This window comes from Ochotona princeps, chromosome 12 (assembly GCF_030435755.1).
Source record: "Ochotona princeps isolate mOchPri1 chromosome 12, mOchPri1.hap1, whole genome shotgun sequence".
Lineage (NCBI taxonomy): Eukaryota > Metazoa > Chordata > Mammalia > Lagomorpha > Ochotonidae > Ochotona > Ochotona princeps.
This window is the reverse complement of record NC_080843.1, coordinates 50,490,365-50,504,705: the sequence shown is the minus strand read 5'-3', so window position 1 is coordinate 50,504,705 and position 14,341 is coordinate 50,490,365. Positions and strand designations below refer to the sequence as shown.

The 14,341-nt window shown below is 44.0% G+C and overlaps 1 protein-coding gene across 2 annotated transcripts in view; it reads left to right on the top strand.

Moving 5' to 3' along the window:
* The first annotated feature begins 1,571 nt into the window (after positions 1-1,571).
* The window catches only part of LOC101526285 (guanylate cyclase soluble subunit beta-2-like), a 29,430-nt gene continuing 16,660 nt past the window's right edge, over positions 1,572-14,341 (top strand). Inside the window, exons 1-8 of one of the 2 annotated variants that reach the window (XM_058670816.1) lie at positions 1,572-1,779; positions 3,206-3,305; positions 5,413-5,609; positions 6,563-6,674; positions 7,645-7,748; positions 8,739-8,955; positions 9,976-10,296; positions 13,317-13,465. In XM_058670816.1, the coding sequence (XP_058526799.1) occupies positions 1,627-1,779; positions 3,206-3,305; positions 5,413-5,609; positions 6,563-6,674; positions 7,645-7,748; positions 8,739-8,955; positions 9,976-10,296; positions 13,317-13,465 (1,353 nt within the window). In that variant the 5' untranslated portion in view covers positions 1,572-1,626. The remainder of the gene's footprint in view (positions 1,780-3,205; positions 3,306-5,412; positions 5,610-6,562; positions 6,675-7,644; positions 7,749-8,738; positions 8,956-9,975; positions 10,297-13,316; positions 13,466-14,341) is intronic. The other variant, XM_058670817.1, reaches the window with a different exon arrangement.

Sequence of the window (14,341 nt, the reverse complement as noted above, 5' to 3'; positions counted from 1 at the left end):
CACAGGCAACCTCACCTTGGCATTCCACAATGTGTACTGGTTTTGTCGCGACCAAACCCGGCCGAACCCACACTCTATTCTGGTGTTTGGATTTGCCAATGGATGACATGAACTGATTCAGCATGGTCTGCCCCTGACCCATGTCAAATGTGTGCCAGTGGGAAACTTTCCATGGCCTATTCTGGGCTGTTTCCTATCATGCTTCTTGCACTTACCTGCAGGGACTGTGTCCTGCCAGAGGAGTTGCCCAGGCTCCTCCATCATTCAACAACAAGAACCAGAATGGGGTGAAAGCCAGCCGGGAAAAGCCACTGTTCCTGCTAGGACAGGAGGTGAACTGAGTAGGGTTGGCTCAAGGACCGCTGGTATGCACATCCCCTACCACTTCTATGGCATTTAGTCCGGGAGGACTCAGGAGACCTGGAATGTCGTGGCTATGATTCCAGATCCATGCATACTTTCAATGATGCATCCAATGATCCTGGTGACTGTAAATTCTGCAATTTACTCACAAGCCTGGGTGTTCTGGACCTTTTCCCCAACCCCCCAAGACTTCATATAACCACACTACTTTGTTTTCTCTAACTGCTGTTCTACAGACTGCGGGATATGAAACAAAATGGGACTAATGTAGACTTGGAGCTTCTTCAACCAATCTGGCCTCCTCCATGCCACATGACTGTGGGGTCAATTCACAAAGATGACTGAGCCTCAGCGTACTCTTCTGTGAAAGCAGAGACATGACCAGAAGGGTGCCCACCATGCCCGCTTTTGGCACGCACAGGATAACATAACTTTGATTTACATGTGTTACAGGAACTACAAAGAATTTGTGTAAAACCCTCTTCTACCTCTCTCGAAAAGCAAACACTCCCTCCTGCCAATTCCAACAGCAACAGATGGGGAAAGGGGGAGAAAGTGGGCAGACATCCCATCCAATGCCATACATCTATCCCAAGGAATTCAACAAGTACCCACTTTGTGTCCTCCACAGAAAATATGTGGGTTAATGTTGCTTCCCATTAGGATTGCCATACAGCCAGGAAGCAGAAAAATGCAACGTATAGAAAGAGAGAATTCAGTGTGGCCTGGGACAGTTAAAGGAATGCACAGAGCATCAATGGTCTTGAAGGGAGCCCAGGATCTTGCAAGGCCAAGAGAAGGAGGGAGTCACTGTAGTCACCTGCTGTCATCTTTTGGATAAACTGAGATGAGCATACCTTGGCAGAATTTTTGTGACTGCTACTGCGTCTTAGTTATTTCTTAGAGGTAGCCTTTCATTCCACTTTAGGCTGCTGTAGTTAAAGATGCTAGACAGAGTTGGAGATGAAAAGAGTGTAATCTTTTTGGAACTGTTGCCGTGGAGATCCCAGAGAAGTGCACGGTGAGTTTGGGAGGGATTCCTGTTGGACAAACACCTATCAGGTGTCGTGGCTACCCTGGACTCCTCGTAACAGTCCTGGAGCACTAATGCTGTCCTTGGCATTTCAGGAAAATAGAGGATTGTAGAGTAGTTGAGCAAGCAGCACACAGCCAGGATCTGAATCTTTTGTAAATAAACGAGGAGCTTCCACCTGCTGGGGGATTTTATTTGGGGCATTTGCTTTGGATTCCATAGGTGTCTCCATGGAAACTATTCTGAAACTCTTCGGAGAATACTTCTTTAAATTCTGTAAGATGTCTGGCTATGACAGGATGCTGAGGACACTGGGAGGAGATCTCACGGAGTTCATTGAAAATCTGGATGCCCTTCACAGTTACCTTGCGTTGTCTTACCAGGTAAGGTCACCTGACCCTGACTTTGGTGGCACCCAGAGGAAGTTAACATGGTAGCAGATCCAGGTGATCTTCCTGCCTTCCCTCAATACACAGGGGTGCAGTTGCAAGCGACCTGTCTGCCATCTATCGGGGCTGCAGGATCTCTAGTCTTAGGAGTTCTCTTGGGAGAAGGATTGGAAAATAAACGTCTGTTGGTCACTTTTGGAAATCAGACAGAAAAAAAAAATCAAAGTCAGCCAAGTTGCGGATATCCAGCTTTGTAATGGGAAATGCCTGCTCAGAGAGGGTGCTGGTGTGGGATTTTTGCTTTTTTTGTTGTTTGTTTTTTAATCTTGGAGACTGGTAACAATAGGAACAAAGGCTGGAAAATAGACAGGTTTCAGTGGATTTGCAAAATCTCTCCCAAGGTTTCTTGGCCTGGATGGAGCCAGACTTATGTTATTCATGTATCAGAAGGAAAGACTTGACAGGGCCAACAGGCAGCATCAGAAATTGTTCAATTGTGATGAACCCACTGGGCAGCTGCCTGAGGCCTTCAGGAGCTCATCTCCCTGTGGGGATATGTCCTTCTGGAATCTATTTTTTGGTTTCTCATTTTTGAAGACCACTGGAAATGCAAACAGCTAGACTCCAGTTTCTCTTTTAGGAAGAAAATTTGTTGAACACATGAATCATACTTTACCTACATCCTAACAATAGTTGATTATTTTACAACCAGGAGATCGTCTTTGTTTGGAAATCTTTATGCTTTATTCAGGCCTTTCTTGCCCATGGTCATGTTTACCACTTATAAGCACTCTTGCAGGGTATCATGGGTCCAAAATGAAATTGTGGATGTTAGTGTGCCTCATAGGTTATCATGCACCCTTACATTTGCAAGCTGGTCCAAGCAGTCTTTACTGAACTTTTCAGATAAGGAACCAAAGGGTTGGAAACCATAACTGACTTCAAGTACAATGAGTGGTTACCATAGGAACTTCTATGTGAGGACATATCCCTGGTCATGGAGTCAAGTGGGCCTGAGTGCTGTCAGACAGCTCTGCAGCTTAAGAACTGTGTGATCCTGCATGTGTTATTTGTCCCCCTCTGAATGAGATCGAAGATGCTCATGGTCACCTGGCCAGACTCCAAGCATGGCAGAGACACACTGAGGCCTCCTGAACCTTGGAGTAGGACTGAATCCACGTTCTGCCACAGCCCTGACCTTGAACTGCTTCCCCTTCAAGAGGAGCTAGTCCTGGCCACCTGGAGTTGTTCAGGGGATTGCACTTAGTAAAAGATTCCCAACCCCTAGAAACTGAAAGCAGCTAGTGTTTATGTGATTCTGTGTGATGTAATGGACGAGAGCTATTGTTTCTCGGAGCTTTAAAAGCACGTTTGAGTAATTGGTGTTCACTGGAGGGAATGTGCTGTGTCTTTTAATTAGGAGATGAATGCACCATCATTTCGTGTGGAAAAAGGAGCAGATGGGAAAATGCTTCTCCATTACTACTCAGATAGAAGTGGTCTGTGCCACATCGTACCAGGTACGACCCAGCTTCACCTGTTCCAGGGCTATGAGACTTGTGGAGTGAGAAAGACATCCCTCTAAATTCTCCAGGGAGGCTATGACTTGGCGCTAGACAGGGAATTAAGGTCATTTCCTTACCATGCTGACTGCTGGTCATCTCAATCAATGTTTCAAGCATCTTTGATTGCTTAAAATAAGTTTCCTGAGCCAAATGTCCAGCACAATGGTAAGAACTTATGTGGGATACCCATATATCATATAAGAGAACCTGGATGTTAACTTCTGATTTTGCACCCTGCTCTGACTTAGCTTCCTGCTAACGTGTAACCTTGGACCACAGGTTGAGGTGAGGTGGGGATGCAGCAGGCAATTCAAGTATTTGTGTTCCTGCTACCCATGTCAAAGACCCAGACTGAATTTTCAGCTCCTGGTTTTATCCCTTGCCATGGAAGGCATTTGGACAGTGAACCAGCACATGAGAGATATCAGTCTCTTAGCCTAGCACATAAATGTGAATGAATGAATGAGTGAAATATTAAGTTTCCTAAGTGCTAAAAGGGGAAATAATTTTTTAATTTCTCAAACAATAATTTATATAGCCTTATACATAGTTGTGATAATTATACATATATTTTATTCTATTTTAATATTTTCATTTATTTATTTATTTTATGGTACAGTTCCATAGACTCTGGGATTTGTCTGCCAACTCTGCAAACCCCCTTCCTGCACGGATTTCTTCTACATCATTACAATAGTATAGTCCTTCATAAACAGTCATAAGTCCATCATTCAGCTATTTAAGTGTATCCAGATATTGTGGGTATAGACAATGGCAGAGAGTCCAGCATCCTATTGTCAAAGATATATTTAACAGTTTCATTGGGAGTCCATCTTTGGTTTGGAAGTAGAGATGCATACTGCATTGTATCTTCACATCTCAATAGGATAATCTCTGTTATATAATTCCTCTAGATAAATATGTGTACATCCATGTTTATCTATCTATATCTATATCTATATCTATATCTATATCTGTATCTGTATCTATATCTATATCTATATGTGTTGCATGAAAGTTGCCTTATGGTTTACTCTTCAAATGGCTACATAGCTGGGGAAGTAGCGTGGAAATCCATCAGGGTTTCCCACATGGGTGACAGGGACTCAAACACTTGAGACGTGTACTGCCAGGACTTGAACTGGGGCTATATATGTGATGCAGGTGTCAGTCTGTGGCTTAACCTGATGTGCCACAAGTGCCAGCCCAATGTTTGTGTACTCTTTAAAATTATATTCTTAGGGGGCTGGCATGTTGGCTTAACTGGTTAATCCTCTACCTCCAAATGCAAGCATCCCATATGGGCACTGGTTTTTGTCTTGGCTGCTTCACTTTCCATTCTGTTCTCTGCTGTGACCTGGAAAAGCAGTGGAAGATGGCCCAAAGCCTTGGGACCCTGCACCCACGTGGAAACTCAGAAAAAGTTCCTGGCTCCTGACTTCAAATCAGCTCAGTTCTGTCCGTTATGGCCATTTGAGGAGTGAACTAGAAGATGGAAGATCTTTCTCTCTGTCTCTCCATTTCTCTGCCAATATACTTTTCCATGAAAATAAATAAAATTTATTAATCTTTTAAAGATTATATCTTCAATATCTAAATTATATTTTATCATAAATAAGCTTCTCTTATTGATGCTAATCTTTTGCTATTCTAAACAGTGCAATTATGAACTTCATGCTTGTATTATATATTAAAATGCTAAGATATTTCCTGGAGGAATGATTTTTAAAAACTCAACCTTAATATTTTTACAACTGAATTCTAGTTAAATTATCTCCAGCATTCATTTCATAAGTTAAATATCTACCTGAAGTAACAAATGAGTGGACGCTAAATTAGAAATTAGAGAGTCAAGGATATGTGTGGCCCCAGACTTGCATGACTTAAATCTATGCAGATTTTTATTTCACTAATCTGTCATATGCTGCCTGTTTTGAGACATGATCTGGTTTAGTGAACTCTGACATACTCGTCAGAAGTTTTATAACTTGATGATGTTATGGTTTTTACGAACACACATGCCTGCTACCATGCCTCACTGCTAGGTGCCCTTCTGTTGCAGGCATCCTGGAAGCTGTGGCCAAGGACTTCTTTGACACTGATGTGACCATGGATATTCTTGACATGAGTGAAGAAGTGGAGAGGACCGGGAAGAAGGAGCATGTGGTGTTCCTGGTGGTACAGAAGGCTCACAGTGAGAGGAAAAGGGCTAAGTCAGATAGGTCAGCAGCCAGTCCGGATGCCCAGAGGGACCAAGAGGTATTGGGTTTGCTGTGACTTCAAAAAGCCCCATTATTCCTAAATATACTATCAGTCTTAGTGTAATCTGTGAGAACAGCAGAACTGACTGGACTATCTCATCATGGAATTAGCATAGGGGTCTCAATCGGGTGAACTTTTTGATCAGATAATCCCTTGTTGCTCTGAGCTGTCCTTTGCAAGAAGACTTAGCTGCATCCCTACCCACTAGAGGCAATGAAACCCTGATCCCCTGTTGGCAGCAATCAAAAATGCCAAGAATCTCCAACGTGGAGTAGAGGGTAAAATTCTTGTCAAGCTTCAGTTAACTGGGTACACCCTGGGAGACTTCTGGGATGTCCCTTAGCCCTGACACTATTTTCCTATAAAAATACCAATAGAAATGGTTTGAAGTTGGAATGAAGTGGCCTAAAATAAGTTGACATTGCAGGTCTTTAATGCCTGCTGTGTAGCTGGAATATCACTCTGAAGATCCTGTGCTTGGCTACAATTGAAACTTAGAGGACAACTACTGCAGTGTTAGCCAGTCAGTTTCCTGTATCCACATGGACTTTGCAAATATTCAAGCAGGTCTATGATTCCTCAAGCATAGGAGTGCTTAGAGCTCATCTTCAGCCCTAGCCATTGTGGAATCATCAACCACAGAAAGAGAGGGCATTTAGGTATGATTCTTCTGCTAGATACCATCATTTTTTTTTCTGAAAAGTTCTTGATGCCTTTGATAGAGTAACAACATAAGGATTAATTAGATTAAAAAATGATTTGGAGAATCTCAAGTCTTGCATGCGTGCACATTGTTCCTCATTTAAAGATGGATCCAGGAGCCGGTGTTTGCACTCTCTCTCAATTAAGTAAGAACTAATTAGAAAAATGAAATCCATCACAGCAAATGCTGCTTACCTTCATCCAATGACATGGCCTCCTGCCTGTGTGTCTCTCCCTGCCGTCTGCAGGCCCTGGAATCAGCTTTCCTTAGAATGAAAGAGAAGTACCTGAGTGTTTCTGTTTGCCCTACCAAGAAATCCCACTGGGATGTTGTAAGAACTATAGTTTTAACTGGAAAAGGTAAGTGGGTGGGCCATTATCTCAGGCTCAGGTCTTAGGAAGGACTGCTGGGTTCTCAGAAGGGCACCTGATATATATATACAAAGGCACAAAATCCTGCTATGAAAATGATGTCAGCAGAACCTAGATGTGGCAGCCCAGGTTTTGATCTTGAGAACATCAGACTTTAACATGCTTTCCATTACACTTTGTATTTGTGCCTGATAACATGGAGACAAGATCTCCACTGTCATCAGGGAGAAACAGCAGGAAGAGGATTGGACTCAGTTCCTTATGGGCACTTAGGTTGGCACGAGCAGCTTGTGGCACCTGAGGCAGAATAAGGACTCCAAACCACGGGCAGCCCGCTGGTCAGATGCCACACATCTGGGGGAGGGATTGCGTGCTCAAAGAGATTTGGATGTGTTTTTTTTTTTTTTTTTTGAGTCCCTCAAGCCATGGCAAGTGAGTCAAACACGCAATTTGACACCCTTTGTCTAGGATATTTTCATATCAAAAAAACCTTCAGTTTGAGTCTCTACCTCCTGCCAAAAAAGACTGTTGGTTAAATTTTCACGTGCCACCCAAAACTGTCAGTCTACAAAGCTCCATGGCAAATGTCCCTGATGCAGGGCCCAGCGCGCGCTCTGCTCTGCAGGCTCATTGTCTGCCTGTCACGCTCTCAATGCCGACTCTGTTTTCATGGTGACACGCACTCAATTGGCCCAGAAATTCTTCAGTGCTGGGCAGGAACTTGGCAGGGGGCAGGAGGGCTTCTCAACCTGGTAGCAAGTTTTCTGTTTGTTTTAATTTGGACACTGAATTACTGTGGCCATCTGGAGACGCAGAGAGGGCCCATGGTGAAGAGTGGGCGTTGGACTTGCTTATGAAATACGCTTCAGACCCTGTCTTGACCCTCTGCTCTCTGCTGTGGGTGGGGGTGGGAGGTGAGCGCTGTCTCTTGTTAGGAGATTTTCTTTTCCATGTCTAGGGCATCTCAGGAATGCTTTCAAGCCCATGTATCCTGAGAGACTCTGGATTGAAGAGAAGACTTTCTGTAATGTGTTTCCTTTCCACATTGTGTTTGATGAAGCGGTAAGTTGCCCTTTCTTCTTAGGAATGGGTGTTGGGGGAGAAGTCAGGGAAGGAAGCAGGTGGGGACTTGCCAGTCACTGAGAAGTTTCCAGAGCTTTGGCCTGGTAGGACTGCTGACTTTGTTTTCCTGTTGAGGGGTTGTCCAGAAGGGGAGTTTGAGCCAGGGAATAAACGGCCACACTTGCCATAAGGAAGCAGGAGCTGATACTAAGATGCACTACACAAAGAGACAACAGTCAACAGCAGTGGGGGAGGGGGAAGAGGAGTTCCAGACCTCTTACCTATCCCAAGTGTCTCAAGCCCGCTCAACTTCACCATCTACACCTTGAGGGAGGGGAGGAGCCTGTGTTGATCTCTTATCCTCTGCTGTGGGATTGTGAGCATGAGCATTTAATTTTGGTTGCTAGGAATATCCTTCAGTGTCACATATGCCATTGAATTGATTATGAACTCATTCAAAGGACAATTAGAAAAAAGATGTTTCAGTCACTGTGATATTTATTGACTCCAATGACACCTACCAGTCCACTGCTGGACAGAGATTCCTTGAAATTGGGTCATTTGAGAGTAGTTCCTGCCCATAAGAAATGACGGTCTGACTGAGGCAAACAAGCACCTGTACCTGAAACAGTAGGGGGAATGGAAATCCGTGTTTCCTCTTTCACCCTTTGTCACAACAGTATAATGAGTATTACCACTATGATTATTTTAAATTCCAGATCACTTTAATAACTCCCTTGTTTAAGTGTCAGCACAGGATAACAGAAAAATTTATGATGCTTATTCCAGACATGAGTTGTCACAACTTACCTTCAAAGACAATTTTGTTTGAAAAAAATGTGCATAACTTCCATGATATTGATTCTGTTACCGACCCTTTTTCCTCTCCTTTGCAAGAAATCATGGCCACAGTGTCACTGCTAAGGGCAAGTTGATGGTGGAGGTGGCTTTGTCTTCCCCAGTCTAACACTGTCTGTCCTCTGTGGATAGTTAAGGGTCCGACAAGCTGGGGTGAATCTTCAGAAGTACGTCCCAGGACTCCAAACACCAAAGGTGCGGTTAGACGAGCATTTCTCCATCATTCATCCTCAAGTTGCCTTCAACATCGGCAGCATCCGCAAATTTATCAATAGTCAGTTTGTCCTGAAGACACGAAGGGAAATGATGCCTGAAACATGGAAAGATCAGCCGCCGCTCAAACTCAGAGGTAGTAACTCTTGCCTTCCCATGGCTCTCTGCCCATTCGGGACATCAATCAGAAAGGGAAGAGGCTGTTTTCCAGGTTCCCATGAAGTGGGGCAGGGATCTGTTGAAAAACAGTTGGTTTTTTTCCTGACAATTCCACTTGGCCTGTAAACATGGTTTGATTTCCTCAGTCGTTTCCGGGTTAGGATAAAACAAAACACAAACATAGATTCAGAAACTTAATTGAAAATGCATATTATAAAAAAGTATGCATACATTTCAAGGTTGACCCTGAAATAAACATATTTTAATTCCATTTTCCATAAGTCTTTGAAGCACCTCTGTATGCATATATCATTTGATGGTAAAAAACATACTTTTTAAGTTCTATATTATAAAATTTTAAAATGTCCACGAAGCAATGTTTCACCTTTTGCAAATGCAACTTTACACTGATTAAATAATAATCTCTCCTTTCCTCCTCCTGTCAGTTCCTGGTAACTTATCTGCCATCTGCCTTCTGTCTTTATGAGTCTGACTACTCTAGAAATCTAATACAGATACAATCATATAATAATCACCCTTAGGGTAGCCCATTGTCAGCATGGTGTGGGATGCAACTGTGTAATGATAAAATCATACTGAGACAGAATGCTAGGGAATACCAACATTTAAGGAAGGAGAAAACAACAACCACCACAACAAAAAGCTGAAGAGAAAATGAATTAGAGGAGATCTCACAAAGAAAGCAGTGTAGGGAGAGTTCTTTTGGGAAGAGGGGTCTGGATAGGAAGGCCTTAGTGGACAAGACTGAGGAGTGCATGGGAGCCACCTCACAGCCAGAAAAGCAGCTTTGAAGAAGGTTATCAAGGACAGAAGATGAAACAGTGTAGACAGAAAACCCTCATGAGGTGTGACTGAAACAGAAGGCACATGGCTGTGCAACAGCTTGAAGGCACAGGGTGGGAGATGTTTGCTGATGCAGCAAGCCAGTCTTGCCCCCTGATGGTGATGTTGTTGCCTTTATCTCCATGGGGAGCAGGCCAGATGATCTGGATGGAGTCCCTGCAGTGCATGGTCTACATGTGCTCTCCGAAGCTCCGCAGCCTGCAAGAGCTGGAGGAGTGCAAGATGCACCTGTCGGACATTGCTCCCCATGACACCACCAGGGACCTCATCCTCCTGAACCAGCAGCGGTTGGCAGAGATAGAGCTGTCCAACCAGCTGGAGCGGAAGAAAGAGGAGCTGCGTGTCCTCTCCAAGCACCTAGCCATTGAGAAGAAGAAGACAGAGACCTTGCTCTATGCCATGCTGCCTGAACATGTGGCCAACCAACTGAAGGAGGGCAAAAAGGTTGCTGCAGGTAAGGCTTCCCTGGCCTTTACAAGCCTTCTGGGCAGGATGCAGTATGCATTCATGACCAGAGGTGCAGGTTTGAAAGCAGGCAGATCTGGGTTGCAATTTGGTATCATTACTTCTCAGTGGCACTCCCATCAGTGGTCCAGTTGATTAATTTGCATCTCTTCTGCTTTCTTCTCATTGCACTGAAAATAATTAAAATAATATAAGCATACAATATGGATCAGACAAAATTGCCTTTGAACTATACACACAAAATACGAGATTCCCTAAGAATTTGGGAGGCAGCAGGTGCAAAGACATTTGCCGTGAGGTGCTGAGTCTGACCTCATTATTCAAACGACTGCAGAATCTTTACATAGAACTGATGTGTTAACACTCATGTGTTAGCTAAATCATAGAGTGTACGAGGAATATTCCAGAAGAAAAAGCTATTTCTAGGGATGGGGGAGGAGCTACATTTACCATGAATTCACTTAGCTTGTCACAGAGGCATTCATTCATAGACATGCCTGGTGAACCCATTCATTATCTTGGTGCTGATCCAATTTGGAAGAGCATCCAAAGCAGCTCATGGCCTTGTGGGTTTGAAAAGTAGATAAGACACTTGAAAAATTTCGTGGAAATGGATTTAAAAGCTAAGTTTATTTTGGTGGAAAACATTTTGAAATTTATGCTGTTATTTAACTTGCATTTTTCCATGACCTTTCTGACAATACCTCATACACAGAATCAGCTAATGGGTGAGGGCAATAAAAGGTATGGAAATGAGTGTGTGTAAAGGAACAAGTATTGTGCCAGGCACCGATTAGACAATTTGCAAAGGCTCGTTCATTTGGGCTTCTCAGGGCTCTGAGGTGAGGTGGGAGGTATTATTTGTACCATGCACTTCTGCTTGTGAGCTGGAAACGAATCACCCACTTGTGAGCTCAAAGTGAACTGTGTTAAATCTGTAGAATTGCAAAAACCATGATTACTCAATCCCATCCAGGACTTTGGAAACAGATAACAGGGGGCTAAAGGGATTAATAACAAGCAAATGCCAGAGGAGAAAGAGACTGGGGCAGGGCAGAACTCAGAGGCACTTCCCAAAAGCAGGTGCTGCTCAGGTTTAGCCTCAAGATTGAATTCTGTCAAATGAAGAAGGAAAAGTCCTTCTGTTACTTGGAAGACGTGCAAGAGGAGAAGGCTCAGGTGGCAGGGGGTGATGGGGCTGGGGAAATACCACGGGGCTGGGAAAGTAGTGTCTGAGGAGGTCGGGCAGCTAGGTGAGGCTTGGGCTGCATGGTGGTAACTCTGGATGGTCATGGAAAAAGGATTGATCTTTTGGGTTGGCAGTAGGGATCCACTGAAGTCTTGTTTTTTTCCTTACGAAGAGGTGGCAGGGTTGGTTTGGCTGCAGCATGGAGTGAATGCAGTAGAGGGAGACAGTGAGTGAAGGTCCAGGCCTGAAATAAGGCAACTGAGAGTAGAGCCAGCAGCATTTCAGGACTGATGCAAAGGAGAAGGTGGGAGGCCAGAGTTCATGAGCAAGAGTTGGAAGCTGCAACAGGGGAAAATGTGATGTTTTATCCCAGGACAGAACCAGAAAGAAGTGCAGACTTGTGTAGAGGATGGGAAGGTGAGTTTGAGATGTCTGTGGGATGCTCCACTTGGCAGGACCACCGCAGGTTAGGAATCACCCAGAAATCTCAGGGGAAGGTTCTGGCATGGAGCTGCAGGTCTGGAAGCTAATGCGGTGTGGGTGGTTGCTCAAAACCCCTGTGAGTGATGAATATGGTTATCTGGGGAGTATACTGATGGGGGTGGCATGTTAAACCTCAGGGAACACCTAATATTGAAGGAGGAAAAAAAAACAATTTTAAAAAAAGTAAAAATCAGGAAATTAGAAAGGTGGGAAGAAAGTAAACGGAATGGTAGGCCAAAGGAAAGACACAGTTCCAGGGATGAAGATTATTGCCAAAATAAGGGTAATTTGGGCGGCATCCAGCTGCATCGAGTGCTCTATCACTCACTTGTAAACTCTTTTCTAGCCTCTTCTGTGTAACAGGCCCTTCTCTCAGCACCAGGAATACAGCAGGAACCCCAACACTCTCTCGTATCAGGGAGCTTCAAACCAATGGAGGAATCCCACATAAGCAATCAACAGAAATATTAATGAATAATCACATACTTTCGTATAAATTATCATGCCATACAAGTCTCGTGAACCAGGGGATCAGGCAATCATGCCGAAAGGAGAGATATCCTAGAGGTTATTATTTTAGATAGATGGGGAGACATGAATTTCACAACCCTGAGGATGTGTGTAGAAAGAGTATGTTAGGCACAAGAGACAGAAGTAACAAGGCCCTGAGATAGGAGGTACTTAGCATTCTGGAGAGACCCCCAAGGAGGCCAGAGGGATAGCATCAAAGCATGAGGTCAGAAAATTGTCAGGGACAGAAGAGGTGGTCTCTGGTAAGGATGTGTGGTCTTTTTTCTCAGTGTGATGGAATCCAGAGGAGATTCAAGGTAGATATGACATCTGGCTGCAACGTGAAAAATAACATGGGTGGGAGCCAGGGTGGAAGCAGAGATGTGGGTGAGGAAGGAGGGCAGGATGAGGCTGAGGTAGCTTTTGCTCTGTTCAGAAGCAGGAGAATGCCATGCTTCGTGGAGACTGTTCTTTGGTGGTCCTGTGTCTCAGACTCTGCCTTGGCCGACCTGCTACAGACCAATTCTATCATTCACAGCACTTGTCACATTATATTAGGGGTATTTGTTTGCTTTTATGTCTTGGAGTATGAGCTCCTCAAGGGTGGATGCCTTGTGTGCTGGCTTGAGGTGATAGCACATTTTTCTAGCATGATGACTAGCTCATAACATGCACTCAGTAGATATGCTTACAAGGGGTGCATAGCATGCATCTTCTGAATGACTGGAGAATGGTGCAGGCGGATTTGGTTTCCTGAGGGCACTTGAATCCAGACAAATTTATCATTTTATGCCTTTGCCTATGACTTATGCTGACTTCTGTTTCAGGGGAATTTAAAACTTGCACAATCCTTTTCAGTGATGTGGTGACATTTACCAATATATGTGCTGCCTGTGAACCTATCCACATCGTAAATATGCTAAATGCAATGTACTCCAAGTTTGACAGATTAACCAGTGTCCATGATGTGTACAAAGTAAGTGTTTGTGTGTTTCACAGTGAACTCAGGCTGAGCAGGCACTTCATTCTAGGTTCTCTTTTGCCTCTGTCTCTGAACTAGACTGGGATTTGGTGTAGGTGGTACTGGCGTGAAGAAGAGCTAACAGAAAATTGGAAGTATTTTAGAAATTTTAATTTGTAAAAAAAAAAAATTGAGGGGGCTAGTGTTATGGCAGAGTGGATGAAACTACTGGCTGCAATGCCTGTATTCCATACCAGAGCACTGATTTGAGCCCAGCTGCCTGCTAATGCACCTGAGAAAGCAGCAGAAGGAGGCCTAAGTAGGAAACATAGATGGAGTTAATGTGTGTATACACATGTGTGTGTGTTTGTATATGCATGCATGCGCACATCTGCACAGAGAGGTTGAGAGATCCTGTCCCCTGGTTCATTCTTGGGACTGAAGCCAGGAGCTAGGAACCCAAAACCAGGTTTCTCATATAAGGGGCTGGAATCCAGCTACCTGAGCCATCACCTGCTCCAGAATTTGCATCAATAGGAAGCTGGAATCCTGAGCTGGAGCCAGGACTCCAATCTAGGTATTCCCACAGGGAACAAGGGTATCTTTACCAGTGTCATCTTAACCCCTAGTCATCTTAGATTGTAGGAATCCTTTTACAATGCCAGGCACTGGGATACTTTTTTGGCGCCCTTCAAAAACAAACACTACCTTTTCAGAGAATAGTCATCCATTACTGATTCCAGCAGCAAGTCTAGTCCAGATACTGTAATATCTAATGTATAATGTCATGTGACTACTGCAAAAGCTTCATGTCTTCTCAGGTTAGTTTCCTCTGGCTCTTACAACTGTCTCCTGGCTCTTTCGGGGGGTCAGTTCCTCCTTCTTGGTCCT